The 17,710-nt window shown below is 47.4% G+C and overlaps 1 protein-coding gene and 1 long non-coding RNA gene across 2 annotated transcripts in view; one reads left to right on the top strand and one right to left on the bottom strand.

The window, feature by feature from the left end:
* Positions 1–566: 566 nt before the first annotated feature.
* Positions 567–1,509, bottom strand: LOC142989841 (uncharacterized). Its single transcript, XR_012960714.1, has 2 exons — positions 1,423–1,509; positions 567–1,296 (listed from the first exon to the last, which is right to left on the bottom strand). It is a non-coding gene; the product is annotated as an uncharacterized LOC142989841 (long non-coding RNA).
* ext1b (exostosin glycosyltransferase 1b) overlaps positions 1,084–17,710 on the top strand; it is a 79,401-nt gene continuing 62,774 nt past the window's right edge. Inside the window, exon 1 of the mRNA XM_076139545.1 lies at positions 1,084–2,027. Within this exon, the coding sequence (XP_075995660.1) occupies positions 1,084–2,027 (944 nt within the window). The remainder of the gene's footprint in view (positions 2,028–17,710) is intronic.

Raw genomic sequence — 17,710 nt, 5'->3', positions numbered from 1 at the left:
AAACAGTCACGCTGCTCGCTCTGATATTCACCCTGCACTGACTGCTCCTCTCACGCGGCGCGCTCCGGTTATGAATGGGTGCATTCCCCTAAGTCCCGCCCTTTCCGGTCCCACTCACGGACCAATGAGAGCCGCCGCTGCGCGTGGAACGGGACGTCACGTCAGCTGCCGTCGTGTCGGGATTGGAATGTTACCGACCAACACTCGGAACAACTGAGCACTCGGTAATTGGACACTAGGATCAAGGAATCCTGTCTTTTTGAAACCTTTTCTCCACGATTCAGCCACTCCGCGCCTCCCCGTTTCTTCTCCCCCGTCTCGAAGGAGAACTTAGACTCCTCTACCATTTCATTGACGCGTATGAGGGGATGTGTGGAGGTTGTGTGTGAGACATAAGAAGAGAAATGCAGGGATTCGTCAGGTTACAGTTGTACCGCTGAGCTTGACTCTCCACTGCGCTACGACGCTCTCCGCCCGCTACCGCTTCTCCTCACGCGGGACCATGGAGTAAGAAAAGAAGAGGAATAAGACGAATTCAACACCGAGGCATTTTTTTAAGAGGGGTGTCTGAGCGCGGAGGCTACACCGACTCCGGCTTCTCTACTCCCCGGTCAATGTGTGACTGACTCCAAACATCCACACCGGGGTTTACCTTTCCGCCTGGGAGAGCCTCAGGGACCCCCGCCGCTGTTTATCCGGGGGGTTAGAGAGAGAGAGAGAGTTTGGACAGTTCGCCCGGTTTGATCGCTCCGTTAAAGCCGGTGTGGATGAGCGCAGGGACGGGGAGCCGCATATGAGTGTGTCCGACAACGCTCCGGGCACCGCTGCTCTTCTTTTTAGTCGTCGAAGGCTCCGTGCGATGGTGAAACTCTACAGAAGAGGGAGAGAGGGACAATACTTTTAAAATCGCCCACATGCACTGGATCATTTGCTGGATTTGGGAACCGAATACGCAGAAGGGGGGTTGGGGATCCTTGGTGGCTGCCGGAGGATGGAGCGGTGTAGCCGGGGTTGGTGATCGCCTAACTTCGGGCCACTTTACATTTCATATTCCTGAACAACTCGCCCCTGTTCCCAGGACACATGCAGGCCAAAAAACGCTACCTGATCCTGCTCTCCGCCGGTGCATGTCTAGTGCTTCTCTTCTACCTCGGTGGAGTCCAACTTCCAGCGGCGAGCAGGAGCCGGCATGACCGCAGCCGCCATGGGTACCGGCCCGACCAGCCCTGGCCTCACTTTTCGGACCCGTTACACCTTTTCCTCCCCTGGGATCAGACGGACACCGAGGAGTACAACCTGCACATATCACCGAGGCAGAAGAGGGACGTCAACACGGGGGTTTACAAAGGCAAAAGGTGCCGCATGGATTCCTGCTTTGATTTCTCTCTGTGTAAAAGAAACGGATTCAAAGTTTATGTTTACCCGCAGCAGAAGGGGGAGAAGATCTCAGAGAGTTATCAGAATATTTTATCAACCATCGAGGGGTCCAGGTTCTACACCTCGGACCCCGGGCAGGCGTGTCTGTTCGTTCTGAGTCTGGACACCCTGGACCGGGACCAGCTGTCTCCGCAGTACGTCCACAACCTGAAGACCAAGGTCCAGAATCTGCCTCTGTGGAACGACGGCAGGAACCACCTTATATTTAACTTGTACTCGGGGACGTGGCCGGACTATACGGAAGACTTGGGCTTCGACATCAGCCAGGCCATGTTGGCCAAAGCCAGCATCAGCACCGAGAACTTCAGGCCCAACTTCGACGTGTCCATCCCGCTGTTCTCCAAGGAGCACCCGAGGACTGGCGGGGAGCGGGGCTTCCTCAAGTACAACTCCATCCCACCTTTTAGGAAATACATGCTGGTGTTCAAAGGGAAGCGCTACCTGACCGGGATCGGCTCGGACACCAGGAATGCCTTATACCACGTCCACAACGCCGAGGACGTGGTGCTGCTCACCACCTGCAAGCACGGCAAAGACTGGCAGAAGCACAAAGACGCGCGCTGTGACAAGGACAACGCCGAGTATGACAAGTGAGTGGGAGTGTGTGGGGTTTGGGGAACATTTAAGAGGCGGATTGAAAGTTGTGAGGCACTAAATCAGAGTGGAAATGAAGTAGCAACCACGATATCCGCATCTATGTAGCGGATTTGCATCTGTGTGTGTGTGTGTGTGTGTGTGTGTGTGTGTGTGTGTGTGTGTGTGTGTGTGTGTGTGTGTGTGTGTGTGTGTGTGTGTGTGTGTGTGTGTGTGTGTGTGTGTGTGTGTGTGTGTTGAAGCGGTGGGGGACAATGGAGAGAGAAACAACAATGAAATCCATCAAAAACTGAAAATAGAATTGCTGTTGAATCCTGTCAAGTGTGTGCACCCATACAGTCCTGAGAGACACAACCCCCCCCCCCTTCCTCCCAGATGCATGAAGCAATATAAGAAGATCAGAACCCCCCCCTGCCCCCACCTACACACACACACACATCTCTCACACACACTCCATGTGAGCACCACAGGCTCTGCACAGACCCGTTCTGATTAGCACCCCATACTTAGTGCAAATGAAGTGAAAGTCAGCTGTGTGAGGTCGGTCCAGTAATCACTGTGCACTCAAAAGACATTGTCATGACAAAACCGCCGCTTCCCACTTAAAGGAGCTCGCCGGGGGAAACTGGTTTATGTAGGGCTGTGATGTCTAACAATTTTGGTTGACTTATGGAGGTATTTAGTGCAAATAAATCAGTTGTGATGAGTTAATTATCACCTTAATTCCCAGGAGTTATTGCTTTCTTTGCCACTTGGCCCTGGGGGAAGAGTCGTCTACCTCTAATTTCGGAGAGGGCTCTGTTTTGTCAAAGTGGAAATTAACTCTCTCTTTCTCTCCGGGATGAAAAAGCTGCTCTTGATTGCTCGGCGGTGTTGTTTGTGAGGTCGACGTCTCCAGGTGATGTGCAGGAGTGTGTGCTGTCAAAGTTTCCTCTCTCGCTGTGAGTGGCGTTGGTTTTGATCCCGCAATAATCAGCTTGTGGATTCTTTGCCTGTCTAAATCTTGAGTAAACCCAGGCATGTGGAAACAGTGTTCGTTGCCGTTTTCTTAGAAGGTGTGTGTACCTGCGCTCACATGGTGACAAGGTTTAAGAAAAGGGCAGATGGGTGGAATGCGTGTAAGGTTAACCTGAATGTATCTCCATGGAATCGATCAGGCAGACAGGGAAAAGGGAGTGGGAGCAGCCGGGGGAAGATAAGAGGGAATTCTTCTGCACGTCGTCCACAGAAGAGCTGACCCACGTTGAACTTGAGATGAACTCTCAACCCTCTCAACTCTTCAGCCCAAGTGATAATGCAAGAAACGGCACTAACAAAACTCCACAAGCATGCACTTGTCTTTCCATTCGTCATCCCCCCCCCCTCTCTCTAACACAGATGCACATTCTCACTCTCCCTCTCTCTCTCACTCCCTCCGTCGTCTCTCTGGATGCCTTGGGCCTGGTGTCACCTGGAGAGATGTGTTATCCATTATCTGACATTCCAGTCGTCTCTGGACAGCCCACCTTTGTTCCGCTCCACTCAGGGTCTGTTTCCCAAAGGATACGGCCTTGTTTTCCCCAGCGGTATCTTCGTCTCAGGAACGTCTCGGCTCCGCAATCGGCTGATTGACACAGCTGATCAACGGCGGCTCAGGAATCCTCGCCCCTTTCTCCACCCCGCTCTTTCCACTGTAATGTGCTTCACGGTTGATTTACTCCATCAACATTCCTCTCCGTTCGTCATCTGGCTTTCGCCATCGATACGGCAGTGCAACGTAAAGATTCTGTCTGAATTGAATTAGATTGATGCGTTTGTTTTAATCTAATTTAAAGCCCTTTGGGAGCGGGCGGTGCTGACATGGCTGTCTCAGGTAAGTGGATCTACAGCCAGCCAGACGCTGCCGGTGTTGGTGCTCACTTTCCACTGAGGGCGTAGAGGCGATGCCTTGCGGGGACGCTGTGGTATAGGCTCAGGAATGCACACACGTGTTGGAGCAGCTGTTAAGGGTTGAGGAGGGAACGCTGCCAACGGAGGCCAGCACTCTCTGGCTCTGCGTATACATACAAACCTGGATGCCGCTTGAAGGCCGCTTGACATATAGTCATGAGCGCAGCACTACAGTCGTATCTCTGCTGCAGCATCCGCTCTCCTTTGATTCCCGACCTTTGACCCTTAAGCCTTCCAAAGGAATGCTGCATCCAGAGGAATGCGGCAGGAGGGGGAGATTGGAAGCCGGTCTCGATCTCTCTGCGCAAGGATCACACACACAAACACGCACTCGCACGCACTCTCTGTCTCTCCTCAAATGCCTACGCGCCCCCTCCACCCCCCGCCCCCACACCACACATACACACACACACACACACACACACTCTCAAATGCACCGCGCTCTGTACATTTATCCAATTGATTTCCTTAACTGCAATAGCTTTCAATTGGAGTCACTCAGTCCACTTCCATGGCCGAGCGCTGATGAAAGGGCCCATTCACCGATACATTATCCAATGAGATTTCAGGGCTGCTGACAATGATCCTGGGAGAGGAGGAGTGAAAAGCTATTACAGGCTCGACAATAGAGAGGTTTCACATTAGCTCTCGGAGACTCCCGGTATAAGTTTTGGTGGAAATCAAGTATCTTCATTAGCTGGCACATAACCGGAAGGATGTTTCTCTGATTGCGTATCCAGTTAATGGCTAACCGGCCCCACTTCCTCTGTTGTCCACTGCTTTCCATCGCTTGTGTCATCAGTATTGCATCTGGTCGCCGGCCCCTTTGGTGGTATTGTGTCTGGGATGGAGTGTGAAGCTTGGCGATCTGCTCGTACTGTAGGTGTGTACAGTTCACTTTGGCCAGGAGAGATTATCACGCAGAAGCAAAAAGCCCCGTCGTTTAAAGTACATCGTTATTACCGCTGAGTGTTCCATTACGGTCGGACGGCACGTATTGCTTTTATTTCCTCTTTGTTAAGCCTCTCCCTCCCTTACAGCACCGTCATCATCTTCCCCATTTAATACTTAACCAGCTTTGTTGGCTCATATTGACTTTGTACTTTAGCTACTTCCCTGGCAGCTGCCTCTCAAGGTCAGGGGACGCTGAGAGATAGAGAGAGAGAGGGAGAGAGAGGAAGAGAGGTAGAGGGAGACGATTAGAGAACGGGAAAGCCAGGAGAGGAAAAACAACGTCCGTCTGTCTGTGTTTTTGCATGCCGGAGAATGTGGGGGAAAAAGTGAGACGGAGAGCGAGTGGGCGTGAGATTGAGTGATAATAGGCCGCAGGATCCGGGAGTGTGTGTGTGTGTTTGTGTGTGCGTATGTGTGTGTGAGTGTGAGTTAGGATGAAAGAAAGAAGGTCCAGAAATGGCAAAGTGTGATTTTTTTCTTCTTCTTCTGTGCTCTCCCCATTAGAAGCCAATGATGGTAACATCAGCCAAGCGCTGCAACATTTTCATTTTCGCAACTGCGTCATCAGCAGGAATTTTCCCACTTGAGAAAATCCTCTCAAAAGCGTTAAAAGGATGAGAGAGAGACTGCTGCTTTCTCTCCTCTCCTTCCCCTCTCTCCTTTCCTCTCCTTCCCTCTCTCCTCTCCTTCCTGCAGTCATACTTTCCCTCCCTCCTCTTTATCTGAGCAATATGGAAACACTGATGGAATTTGGCTCGACATGGCTCGACGCCACGTTTCCATTTCCTTAATTTCTATCATTTTTTCACAACGACGCGACGGCTGACGTTTCCTAGACGCGGCGCCACAGACGTCCGAGCCGGCAGCTGATCCGTGCCACGAAACCCAGCGGCACTCCAGCTTCCCCTCTAGCTTATCTCTGTGGAACACTATTATGGGGGTGGGGAGGGGAGGGGGGGAATAGGAACCGCTCTCCTGAAAGTCACAGCCTGATACTGGACTCCCCGTCGCAGGACTGGAGTGCTGAACAAGTAGCGGCGGCGCGGTGTTTATTTGCTACCCTGCTGTTTGGCAGGAGCGGGTGTCACACTCCCTGGGTTGCTGTTGTTTGTTTTTCTGTAGTCAGATTAATAAATCATGAATATTTCATGATCGCCTGCTCTCTCTTAGATAAAGTACCAGCTCGTGATGGAGAATGTTAATGATGTGAGGGATAATTAGCTTGAATGCACTGCGGCCTAATTAGAACTCTTTGATATTTAGCCGTGTGCATGTGTGTAACGGAGAGAATTAAGCTCTAAAACTAACATAAAGCTTCTGTTTGTTGTTTTATCTAATCGTGCCGTCGATCCATCTCATATCCTTTTTGACTTTGTCTATCGGCGTCTTTGTCTCTCATTGTAATCGCCTCCTTTGTGAGTCGACATCCTTTTACATGATCCCGAGCTGTGTGACTGTTACATGAGGGGAAGCCAGCGTGGTGTCATCGCCGCGTTTCTGTCATGGCTCCTGTGTGGCACTTTCATCTCAGCATGTCGTGTGAAACTTTGATTTCATTTAGTTATTTTTCTTGGGTGTCTACTTGTAGCCCTTTAGTGATCAACTAGTGTTGAACCGCATCCAGACGAGATCAAAATCATCATTTGAAGTGAATTCCCTTTTGGTTTTTCAGTATGCAAATCACTGGAAAACTCACAATCCCCAGCTATCGTTATATTACAATGTATTTCAGGCAATCTGTGGCACATTGCAATATCTGTGAAGAAAAATATACCCCTGAAAACGCTCTGTTGCCTTTTTATGAAGCAGGAATCCGAGGGACTAAGTGGGTTTTTTTCTACAAAATCTGAACTGTGACAAGGCAAAATGGTTGATGTTTCAATTTTTTCAGGAAATGAAAGAAGCACTTAGCCTAACAACAGAGTATTGTGTTGGGATTCCGACTAAACTGCTCAAATACTCGATTTTTAGAATGTCGCTAACCTCTGGATTGTGCTGTGTAGTGCTGGTAGATAATGGGGGTAGAAGCTTCTGTTATTACACTTGAAATGTTTCCTGTTTGTGTGACCTCGGGATTTTGTCAATATTTGTGTTCTTCTTCTTCTTGTCTTTGTGAATTTGCCGATGCGAGTTCGCTCTTCTATTCATGTCAGTCCGCGTCTGTGTGTGTGCGTTTCCCCGTGCCCCGCCCTTTGTCCTCGCATTTGTGTGTGCCCGCATGTGAACGTAGGTTGCCCGGAGGTCGTGACCCCGCTGTCTGTGGCCCTCACTGAGTGACGAAGGCAAAGCCTCGCTCGCTGACCTGCATTCATTGAGGGATTACTACCACCGCCAAGCTGGCCCTGACCTCAGAGACAGCGGTGGGGGCAAGATGGGAAAAGAATGGGGGTCTGCACATGAACTAGTCTCTCTCAAACACACAGACACAGGATCAGAGTGACCGGACAGACAGGCAAAGTTCAGCCCAAGTGATCCCTTTTCCCGTCTCTTGTCCCCTCCCTGACCAGCTGCTGGTCTGCTTGTTTGTTCAGATGAGAGGCTCCCTCCCTCCCTCTCTCTTAAAATGGACATTGGTCCAACTCCGGTAATCATTTCCTGCTCTAAAAGCTGCTCACTAGACGAGAGAAGCCAATGCGTACTTTCAAGGTGCTCTTTGTAACGGTAATTGAAAGCACAAGGAATAACAAGGCTTCAAAATGGGATGCCTGCCTTCCTGGGACTGTCAGGGAGCGCCGGAGAGGAATAAGAGACAGTGCCGCAGTAGTAAAACTCGTAAAATCTCTCTCTTACTTTTCCGCTCTTTTTCTGTCTGCCACGCTTGAAGCTCTCATCCGTAAGTCGCGCTGATTCACTGATGTAAAAGTTTGCCGTCTTGACAGGCGAGCAAGCGGTTGCGCAGCTTTGTGGGGTACCGGCGGTGCAGAACAGAGAGAGAAACGCGAGCCGATTGGGTGCTTGTGAACTCAATTAAAGTAGACAGGTGCGCAACTGGCTGAGGAGGGCGGCGATGATCACGACAGGCACATGATTGGCTCCTCATTAAATACACAGCTGAGGGGGAATGAAAGGAAGATATGGCTGCTGTCTACAGGTTTGGAGAGCACAATGACTTCTGACATACGTCTTCTTTTTTCGCTGAGAGTATTAAAAAAAAAATCCCCCCGTGTCTTCTCCGTGTCTGTCTCGTCTCTCTCAGTGTGGCAAAGGGCGTGCTGGTACAGGGGGCAACTCTGCTCCCAGCACACATTCCCGTCTCCATCATTCCAGCCTTCCAATGTTTTGCCATGAGCTCTTTTTTTTCCGAACCACCTATAGCACAGGAGCAGCTTCTATACGAGAGCCAGTGTTTGTTTCCCGCCTCATGTGGTGACTGGTGAATGCATTTGTGTTGGAATTAGGCTGAGTCAAGTCCTAACAGTCCCAGCACAATGAAAGAAACCCTGAGGGGGAAACTGTGGGCTCGCTAATGTCATAAACGATATTCAGACGAGGCCCTAACTTCTAATTTAATGATGTGTTGTCGCTCTCATTCATCCATGTTGATGTTTGGCTTTGACTCGGCTAGTTGGCGTGAGCAGCTACACATCTTATCTTGTTATTGCAGCAGCTTGGAGTTCAGGATGTGTGTACGTTCATGTTCATCTGAGTGGTCTTGGTGTTGGAGTTTGGTGGTCCCAGGGATTTGACCCTCTTCCTGAAAGGCTCTGGAGCACCTGACCAGAGCCATTTCGTCAACGAGGGCTACTGGGCAGAAACCGTGGCCTAGATCTGTACAGTGACGCACGCATTACACACATCCACATACAGAAATCACAGTATAGGAATGAACATTTGGAGCGGAGTCTTTCCAGCAGCGCTCCTTCTCTTGTCCCTTTGTGAGCGCCAGGCGTCCCTTGGGGTTTGGCAGTAGCACCACAGGGAGAAGGAAGTAGGGAGGTAGCCATTTTTTTATGGCCTCACAAAACGGCAGCTTTTACAGCCCCAAGAAGCCATTCAGCAAACACCTACAGGCGGCACATCAATGGGACAGCAGATCGTTGACGTCAGCTCGCGCGCTGACCTCCCTCCCCTCCTTCACTTCTCACCACCACGAGAGCAAAAACAAACACTTAACCCCTCCGCTGGTATTCATATTCAAATAGTAATTGGCAATAGGGGGAAATGTGGGTTTGGGCTGAGAGGAGGTGGGGGTTGGTAGGGGAGGAGGGGTTAAAGAGGGCAATAGCTTAAAAAAGCATTATGTCACTGAAGAATGTGTGCATGGTCTAATGTTTAAGGGGCCAAGGCTTTGAGCAGAGAAAGGGGGTTTTGTTGAGCAGATCTGGCAGGCTGGCACACTCTTTCCTCCCTGTGCTTCATCATACTTCGTGGCTCAATCTGACTTCCACTCTCTGGGTCTAAAAGTCCGGGTTGCCCCCAGGGGCTCCAAAAGGGATCTATTGTGCCTAAGTTTGCTCTCTTTCCAGAGGAAACGCTTGTGCCTTGTTGACATCACCCCCCTTTCACACACAATATGATCTCCTTTCCTCCACTCCCCCAGGCCCCTCCTCATCTTGTACCACTCTTCATCTCACCTCTTCTCTGGCATCTTCCTCTTTAGTTCTGAAGCTTGAACGTGGAATGGTGACAATAGCTGCTTACACAGCTTCGGCAATCGACAGCGAGGCCGCCGTTTGGCACATTCCACGGCACTTCACGGTTCAATGGCTAAGCCAAGACAAATGGGGGGAGAGGAGGAGGAAGAGAGAAAACAGAGGAGGCGAAGGTTACACGGGAATATGGCATCTGGTCTCACCAGGGAGAGACTCTGTACGCTCATTGCGTGGGTGTATAAACTGGCCTCAGAGGAGCAAAAAATAATACATTTTGTGTATCACTGATGTACTCTTTTTCTCTATACTTTGTGTGATGCTGCTGCTGCCTGGATTCTATTCCCAGGGCCTTCTTTGCAGATTACAGGGGCTTTTACATCATAGATGGAAACATTATAGGAATGAGGACTTTTCCTCTCATTTGAGCTGTTTCCAGGGAAATTCTGTGATTTTGTGGCATTTTTCCACTTGTTAGCCGACGGCGGTCTGCAGATCCATATTCTTGTAAGCAGATATCCTGCTGTGCTGTTATGTTTCCCACTTGTGTCGTCTCTGCGGCTCTGTCGTCCGTCACTGAGCCGTAGGAAGTGTTGCTTTTTCTGCGACTTTATTTATAACCCAAGGCATCCTGACTGCTGGTTGTCTGTGCGACCACATCCCAGGCATCGGAGCAAGCCAAGAGGGCGAAGGGGAAAGGGAAAGGACAGCTCGAGCAGGGAAAGAGGCAGTGATCCTGCGCAGAATCTGAGGAATGGCGGTGAAGGCAAAAGAGGAAAGTAGACAGACGGAGAAAGAAGAAGACAGAAGTCGTGTAGCAGAAAGAGCAAGGGAGCGTCTTGCTTTGTTTAGCAGCTCGACAGGGTGTGTGTTCTTTGTCGGGGTGAATTGAAGTGTTTATTTCCCCAGAAAGTTGTGACACGACAGCACTTTGTTTTCAAAAGAGTGTATGCAGCTCGCTCGCTAGACACAAAGGTCTCTCTCTTTTTCTGAGGTGAGCGGAGGGAGCAGAGTGTTTAGATGCTTCTGTTTATGCAATTCACACATCCTATAGTAAAGGATATGCGAGCAGAGATGTTTTTAGGAATGTCTGCTTCTGTCAGTCACTAAACTCATATCAATGGTACAAATGTTGAGCCTCTGGGCCTTTGATTGGCATCTTTGTTGAAATCTTGATGTCAGCCTTGCCTGCATTCTCAGTTTGACTCTTGCCAGTTAACGCTTTGTACCAAGGCACTAGTTGTTGCCACCTATCTTTTGGCCAGGAACACGGATTTAGTTTTTACGGCATAATCAGATCGGAATCTGCCTAAATCGCTCATGCCAACAGATTATACAAATATCTAGATTGTGTGATTCTAAGTCTGTAAGACATGTCACATAAGCATAGGCATATGAAATCTCACACGGAGTGCTTTCCCCTATAAGCCGATTAGGCAACAAGCTGTCTACTGTATATTCTGCGAACAACACAAGCCTATTGATTTCATTGACGTAACCTCCTACTAATACATTTTGTGCTGTAATTGCAGTACAGACAATGATTGCGTTATAGAGTGCATGAAAAAATACCATATTTCAACTTCACCCACGTAAACTTATCCAATTATCTTTGTTTCTGTGGCCACTGCTTGGTTTTTGAAGTCTGAAGAAGAAACTTTTTCTAACCCACTGCTTTCCTGACAATTTCGGCCCTTTCTAAATGCTAATAGAAACCCGGCAGGATGGCTTCATTTGAGACAAAGAAGACCTTTGAAGTCCAATATTTTACCCCTTTTTCTTCATCCTGTGTGTGCTTTTCAAATCCCTGTGCTGTGATTCTCTCTTGAGTGGTGCACATTTAGTTTAGAGGCAGAACGTGCTTTAGAGCTGCTGTCTCTGTGATCTGTGCCTTTTTTTGTTTAATGCTATTGCTTCTATATTGAGGTGATAGGTCAAATCCAGTCAAGGCTCCTCAGAGTGTGTGTGTGTGTGTGTGTGTGTGTGTGTGTGTGTGTGTGTGTGTGTGTGTGTGTGTGTGTGTGTGTGTGTGTGTGTGTGTGTGTGTGTGTGTGTGTGTGTGTGTGTGTGTGTGTGTGTGTGTGTGTGTGTGTGTGTGTGTGTGTGTGTGTGTGTGTGTGTGTGTGTGTGTGTGTGTGTGTGTGTGTGTAAAAGGAAGTGCTTCTGTTTGCCGATGGGCCCATTCCAGAGTATCTGGTGACTGGGAGTATTTGCTCACGGCTACATATCTTGCTATCTATGAACATAAACGTATATTCCGGAGGGATTGCTGACTTTTCTGGAGCATAAGGAAGGCATGAGCTAATACACAATCTCTAATGTCTTAATAAATCCTCTGTGTTTGTCTAACACACGTCGTTTGGTTCTACAGAGTGTGTGTTCTGCCTCTGGCCTAGACAGTGGAGGATTGCTCCACTGTCTGAGTATTTGCACAGTGGCCAGTGAGTAGACTGTGTGAAATTCAGACCAGTATGTGTTACGTTTGCACTGCTGTCTGAGCTGTGTGTGTGTGTGTGTCTGTTTGATGGTGTGTGTCCTCGCTTATGCATATGTGCATAGCTGTGCTTGCTCCTGTGCCTGCATGTATTTCGAGTAAGTCGAGTAGTGCTGAATCAGGAGTGTGTCCTCCCATCCTCTACCTTTCCTGCTTCCCTCAGTGAATTTTCATTTTGGCTATCCACCTCAAAACACCTTCCTCTTTCTCTCTCTCTCTCTCTCTCTCTCTCTCGCCACACACACACACCATCTCCCGTTCGTATACTCAGCAGCATCTTGTTTGGCTGAACCCTAGTGCTAACTCTAACTGCGTCCTCTCATGTGGAACCCCCAGAAGCTACAAAACATGAATAATGCATCAGCGAGAGGAGATTTTATTCATGTTTTTTCGCTATTCGGCCTAAGTAGCATGTCCATACACATACACACACACGTACATGCAAAACGTACAATGCAGCAGCTCGCCCGTCTTCCTCACTAAGGCATCTCTCAGGCAGCTTCAGGATTTGCAGTATCCTCACTGAGCAGAATGGAGCCATCTCACTTCTTGTCGTCTCTTTCTCTGTGGTGGGGAAACATTTCATTTGAATGTCACCTGGGATCAGAGATTGACCTTACAGGGCTGTTTTTTGGTTGAACGTTGAATGAATTTCCTGAGTTTACACAGTCTGTCGAGCAGAGGAGATTCATTATTCAATAAATTGCGTTTAATGTACGGGTATGAAGCGAGACCAAATGAGCCTCAATGCCGGCGGCGTCTCTGGATGCTGATAAGCTTTTTAGGGGATGACACAGGGGAGGTTTTTGGGAAAAGGAACATATGGACTTCATCTTCTAAAAAGTTGCTGTAGCTATTGGGACAGCTGATGCAAATAGATCTAAGAGCTCTGTCGTTGCTGAGTTTGCTGTCGCTTTATCGCCGGCGCCAGTTCTGTGCTGCATTTCTTCTTTTAAAGTGCCCCAAAATAAACGAGAAAATCTCCAGGGACAGAAAAATCCCCAGAAATCTCCCTTTGTCATAATCACATGTAGTCTAAAACTGTATGTCTTTACATTTCCTGTAAGTGGATCAAAGTCCCATTTCCATTCTTGATAATGGTGGCAAAGATTTGTCCTATGTCACATTTTTACTCTGTATTCATTAAACACAGCCAGAGTCAACCTACATAAACAATTAGCATACATACATGTTAATTCAATTCATTTGTTAGCTAGCTTTTGATAGACAGACTTTAGCTAACTTTATGTAGACCTTATGTAGATGTTTGCTAGCTTTACATTCGACATTCGCTAGCTAGCTTTGGATCGACAACAGCTAGCTAACCTATGAGTCGGCTATTTTTACGGTATTCCTATTCCTATTTAATTCTGAATTCAAAGTCACAGGTAATAGGAAAGGAAATGTATTTTTAATGCTGGTAACTATCATTAAAAACGTGCATTATTCATAGATCAGTTGGTTTTGCTGTCAATTGGTCTCTTCTGTCCTGCCCGTCCTGTCTCATTGTGTGTCTCTTTACATCACCACTCATCTTGTGTTGCTGGCAGATATTCCGGTCATAGTTTATGTAGCTGCATTCCCCCTTCATTACACTCTATCATATATTTTTGTAGTGTCATGTTGCATTGTTGCAGACTGTGCATTTTGTAACAGCACATACATAACTTAGATCTCTGCAGTGTCTCCCCTTCAAAACTGAAATATGCCAAGTTAGAGGCAATATCCACTGTGTGAGTATGAAGATACAGATTTGTATTTATGTATTTATTCCACAGTGTAAAGTGTCTTCTTTCTCTTTTGTTGCTGATTCTTTCATCACATCCTGACACTCTAAAGGTCAGAGCGATGTAGTAACTACCAGGCCAACTAGTTACTGATTGTCAGATTACATTACCCAGCGTGACCTCACCAAGGCCATGTGTGACGGGCTGTCACTCCTTATCACCGCATTACCACATGGATGGATGCACATGTGCATACATAGGGAAAAGAAAACATGACTACAAGTACAAGCCTCTTCTCTTCTCTTCTCTTCTCTTCTCTTCTCTTCTCTTCTCTTCTCCTTATTCTCTTTCGAAGACGCAGGGACCTCATTGTCTCAGTAGCAGTTGACTTTCTCATTACTCCATGGTAATTCACTGTCTTATTTACTGCTGTGATGATCTGCAGGTCTTTAATGACAAAACGCAGTGTCAGAGTGTGGTGTGTGTGTGTATGTATGTCTGTGTGTGTCTGTGTGTGCACTCACCCACTGAGCCATCTGAATATGTTAAAGCATCATGGAGCTTTCTGTCTTTCTTTCTGTCGGTCTGTTAGTCTTTTCAAGTCTAGAATTGTTTTCAGACGTCACTGTAGACAAATCCTGAAGACAGTAGCACATCAACCATTGCGATCAATAAAGCAATAAGTGAATGCCTCCAATCAATACTCAATGTAAAAGCACACAAGACCAATATTCAGTTTGTATATGTCAGCCTTCCTGTTAAGAAAAATTCCACTCTACTTTTCAGGTTTATATTTGTCTCCATAAGTGGAATTGCAAAGGTTTCAATCATAGGTGCATTAACTGGTGCCTTTTACATCTTAATGCACTTACACACAACATGAACAGCCTTGTTTCTTCAGGTGGAGAGACTTCTGAGAGACTGTCACAAGTACCTCCTAGTATTGTACGACAAAAATGTACAATCTAGTACTTATATAAAGGTGCTTAGTTACTTTGAACTCTAGCATCAGGTCTTCTTACAAGGTGTAACACCTGGTATTTCACGTTCAGCCAGTCAGAGTTTGTACTAATTGCTTTGTTGAAACTCCTCATGTATGTAATATCCCTCCTTGTTGTTATCTGCAGTAGAAAGTTTTAATTTCACATGATGCAAGATATTTTGATTCTTACCATGAATATTCACGCCAGCCTGATAAAGTCTTGCAATGTCAGTATCAAGCTGGAGAAAACTGTCATACTAAATCCGTGTGGAGCTCTCAGGCTGTCGTGTTTTTTGTCCAGCCACCGGGTGTTTTGAGTGCGGTTCTGTTTCCTCCACTCCGCTAAAAGCCTGCGTTTGCATTGGAGTGAATAAGAGGTATGAAAATGCCTGTTGACGCAAACAATAGCTTGGCAGGCAGGAAGGTGAAGGCGTCACATCCCAGAATGACAATGAAGAGACAGAGAGAATCCGGTGTTTGTCACGCGACCATTAACATGTGGTAAAACCATCAGGGGTTCATCTCTGACCCACCGCACGTCTGCAATTGTAATTCAATACACACCACTGCTATACACTAAGAACTGTTTCAGTTCAATCATTATATCCCTTTTTATTTTTTAATTGTATGCCATATTTGTCCAATATTCAAACTCCTGAACTGTGTCTGGGTGTCATTAAACAGAACTGTAGTTAAAGTCAGTGTCGTAATATTTGATTGCGGAGCCGTATTCCATTTCTTTTACCCGTCGTGAGTACTTCACCTCATCCCACCTTCCTGGACTTGGTGGAGCGACTTGGTCAGGATGCAATTATGCAACGGAAAAGGAAAAACGCATCAGGGCTTGTAAGAGCTGAATGGCTCTGATGGTCTTGCCATGGCCTGATGGAAGAGAATTTGTGGCAGTAATTTAGCACATGGGTGCTTCCGCTGCAGGGGTTATTGTATCCGTCACGCTTGGCTGCGACCATGCCGACCCCGCTTGTGTTTTCAGGCTGACCGGCTCCCCCTAAACCCACTGGCTTCCAACAATAGACTGCAAAATGAGACGCAGCGGACAGAGTTGGAGGCAGACGGAGAGCGAAGAGATTGTGGCAGGAGAGATTAACGGGGTGAGAAAGTGAGTGTAGTCTCACCGCGGACCGCACGTACACACACACGCACACACACACACACAGAAATACACAGCGACATGAACCAATCATCTGGACATAAGCAAACTCCTGTTGAGGGTCAATTTAAACTGACATACATTTTCCAGGCCTGGGCTGAACACAACTCTCTTAATGTCCATGAACACCACCATATTTAGCACAAATACCTAGCCTACCGTAGCTGCCATTAGGCTCATCCTGGACGCCATCAAACCTTTTTTGTTAATGAGACGATCAGATTGAAATCGACATCTTACTCAGAGTAACAGACTTAGCTTTTGCGATTGTTAGTCGATTTATCAGCGTAAGCATTCCGCGTGTGCAATTTCCTCACCTGGCTTTCCTCCTCTCATTAGTCAATCTAGCAATGAATAATGTACATTCAGCAAACTATTAATTACATTTGCGTATACGTCTTGCGTTGCAGTTTTGCTTTAATTGCAGTACACACACAAATAGAAGTATGGTGATCTTGTAAACCAGCTGATGAGCGTTGTTTGAATGGATCCAAAGGGTTGAAAATACATTGAGTTGGTCTGTCGTGTGGTCAGGAAAGGGTTATATGTGTGTGTGTGAGAGAGAGAGGATGCATGTGTCAGGTCACAGCGTGAGGCAGACCACAGGAGGCCTGCAAACAACATAAACACAGAGCATGTGTGTTACGGAAGCCCGACCCAGACCACAGAGACTTTTGGTCTCAGCCTGACCAAGACACAGAGGTTGTGCGTGTGTGTGTGTATGTATATGTATGGGTGTGTGACCGTGTTGGTTTAAAACCACAACATAACAGCGCAAACAGCTGTTTCTCTCCAGTGTGGTCAGCGCTAAACCTCTGCCATGTTCAGGCCTCATTTACCAGCGTTTCTTCCTCTCTCTGGGGTGTTTGCTTTGTTTTTTTCTAACTGCTCTGCTTGTATTAATTAAGGATTTCTCAGATGAGCCCCTGTTTGTGTACGAGCCGTGATATACGAGCACCGTTTTGAGATAATGAAGAACAGCAGCGGTGCCTTCAGCAGGAGTAGAGGTTTGTGGGTAACCACACAGGCTATAAGGAACACAAGCACCATTATCAAGTGTTGCTGGCTGTAATTGTTGCTATATTAATCCATCTGTATCATCTTAAAAGGTCTCCCATACATCCTGGCCTCAATTTGCTTCATATTTCCCTTCTACTCTTACATTTCCGAGGGGCATCTGTAATGAGGAGATGCGTCCGTGTTATTCCCTGTGGGAAACGTGAAGAGGTTGAGCTCCAGACTGGAATTGATTATAGACAGCAGGAGTTTTGATTATAAGCAACAGCAGCAGTTTTGTATCTTTGTCCTGCAATTTGACGTTTCAAAGCAAGGTCGGTTATCAACAAGGGAATTCTCTGCCATATGTTCGGAGTGAGCTATATGTAAAGAAGTGTTGAATATGTATGGTACTGTAAAGTGTGATACTGATGATAAATGAAGGGATGGCACACTGATTGGTTTTCTCCAATTAATAATAATGAAAACAAGTCCACAATTCCATTTCTAGCCGTCTGAATCTGCTGCTTGCGCCTTTCCCCTCCATCGCCGATCCACACAGACTTCCTGGGAGGGGGAGAACAGATGGACTGGGAGTTCGGAGCGATGCCAGGGAGAGAAAAAAAAAAGAGTTTGCGCCCCGCGAGTAAAAGCCGAGGTGTGGACTCTGCCCCGATTGTTTAGCATTTCAAAGGATGTCCGCTGAGAGAGGAAATGAAGGGTGTGGAGGAATGGCATGAGCAAGAGAGTAAGAAAAGGAGCAGCCTGCCAGATACAGAGCTCGTCTGACCCCCGTCCCCATTTTGGAGCGCTCTCATATTGATTAGTTATGCCTTG

This window comes from Genypterus blacodes, unplaced genomic scaffold (assembly GCF_046128005.1).
Source record: "Genypterus blacodes isolate CSIRO-AG114 ecotype Tasmania unplaced genomic scaffold, CSIRO-AGI_Gbla_v1 ptg000438l_1, whole genome shotgun sequence".
Classification (NCBI taxonomy): domain Eukaryota; kingdom Metazoa; phylum Chordata; class Actinopteri; order Ophidiiformes; family Ophidiidae; genus Genypterus; species Genypterus blacodes.
Note: the sequence above shows the minus strand (reverse complement) of the source record. Positions and strands in the feature narration are given on the sequence as shown.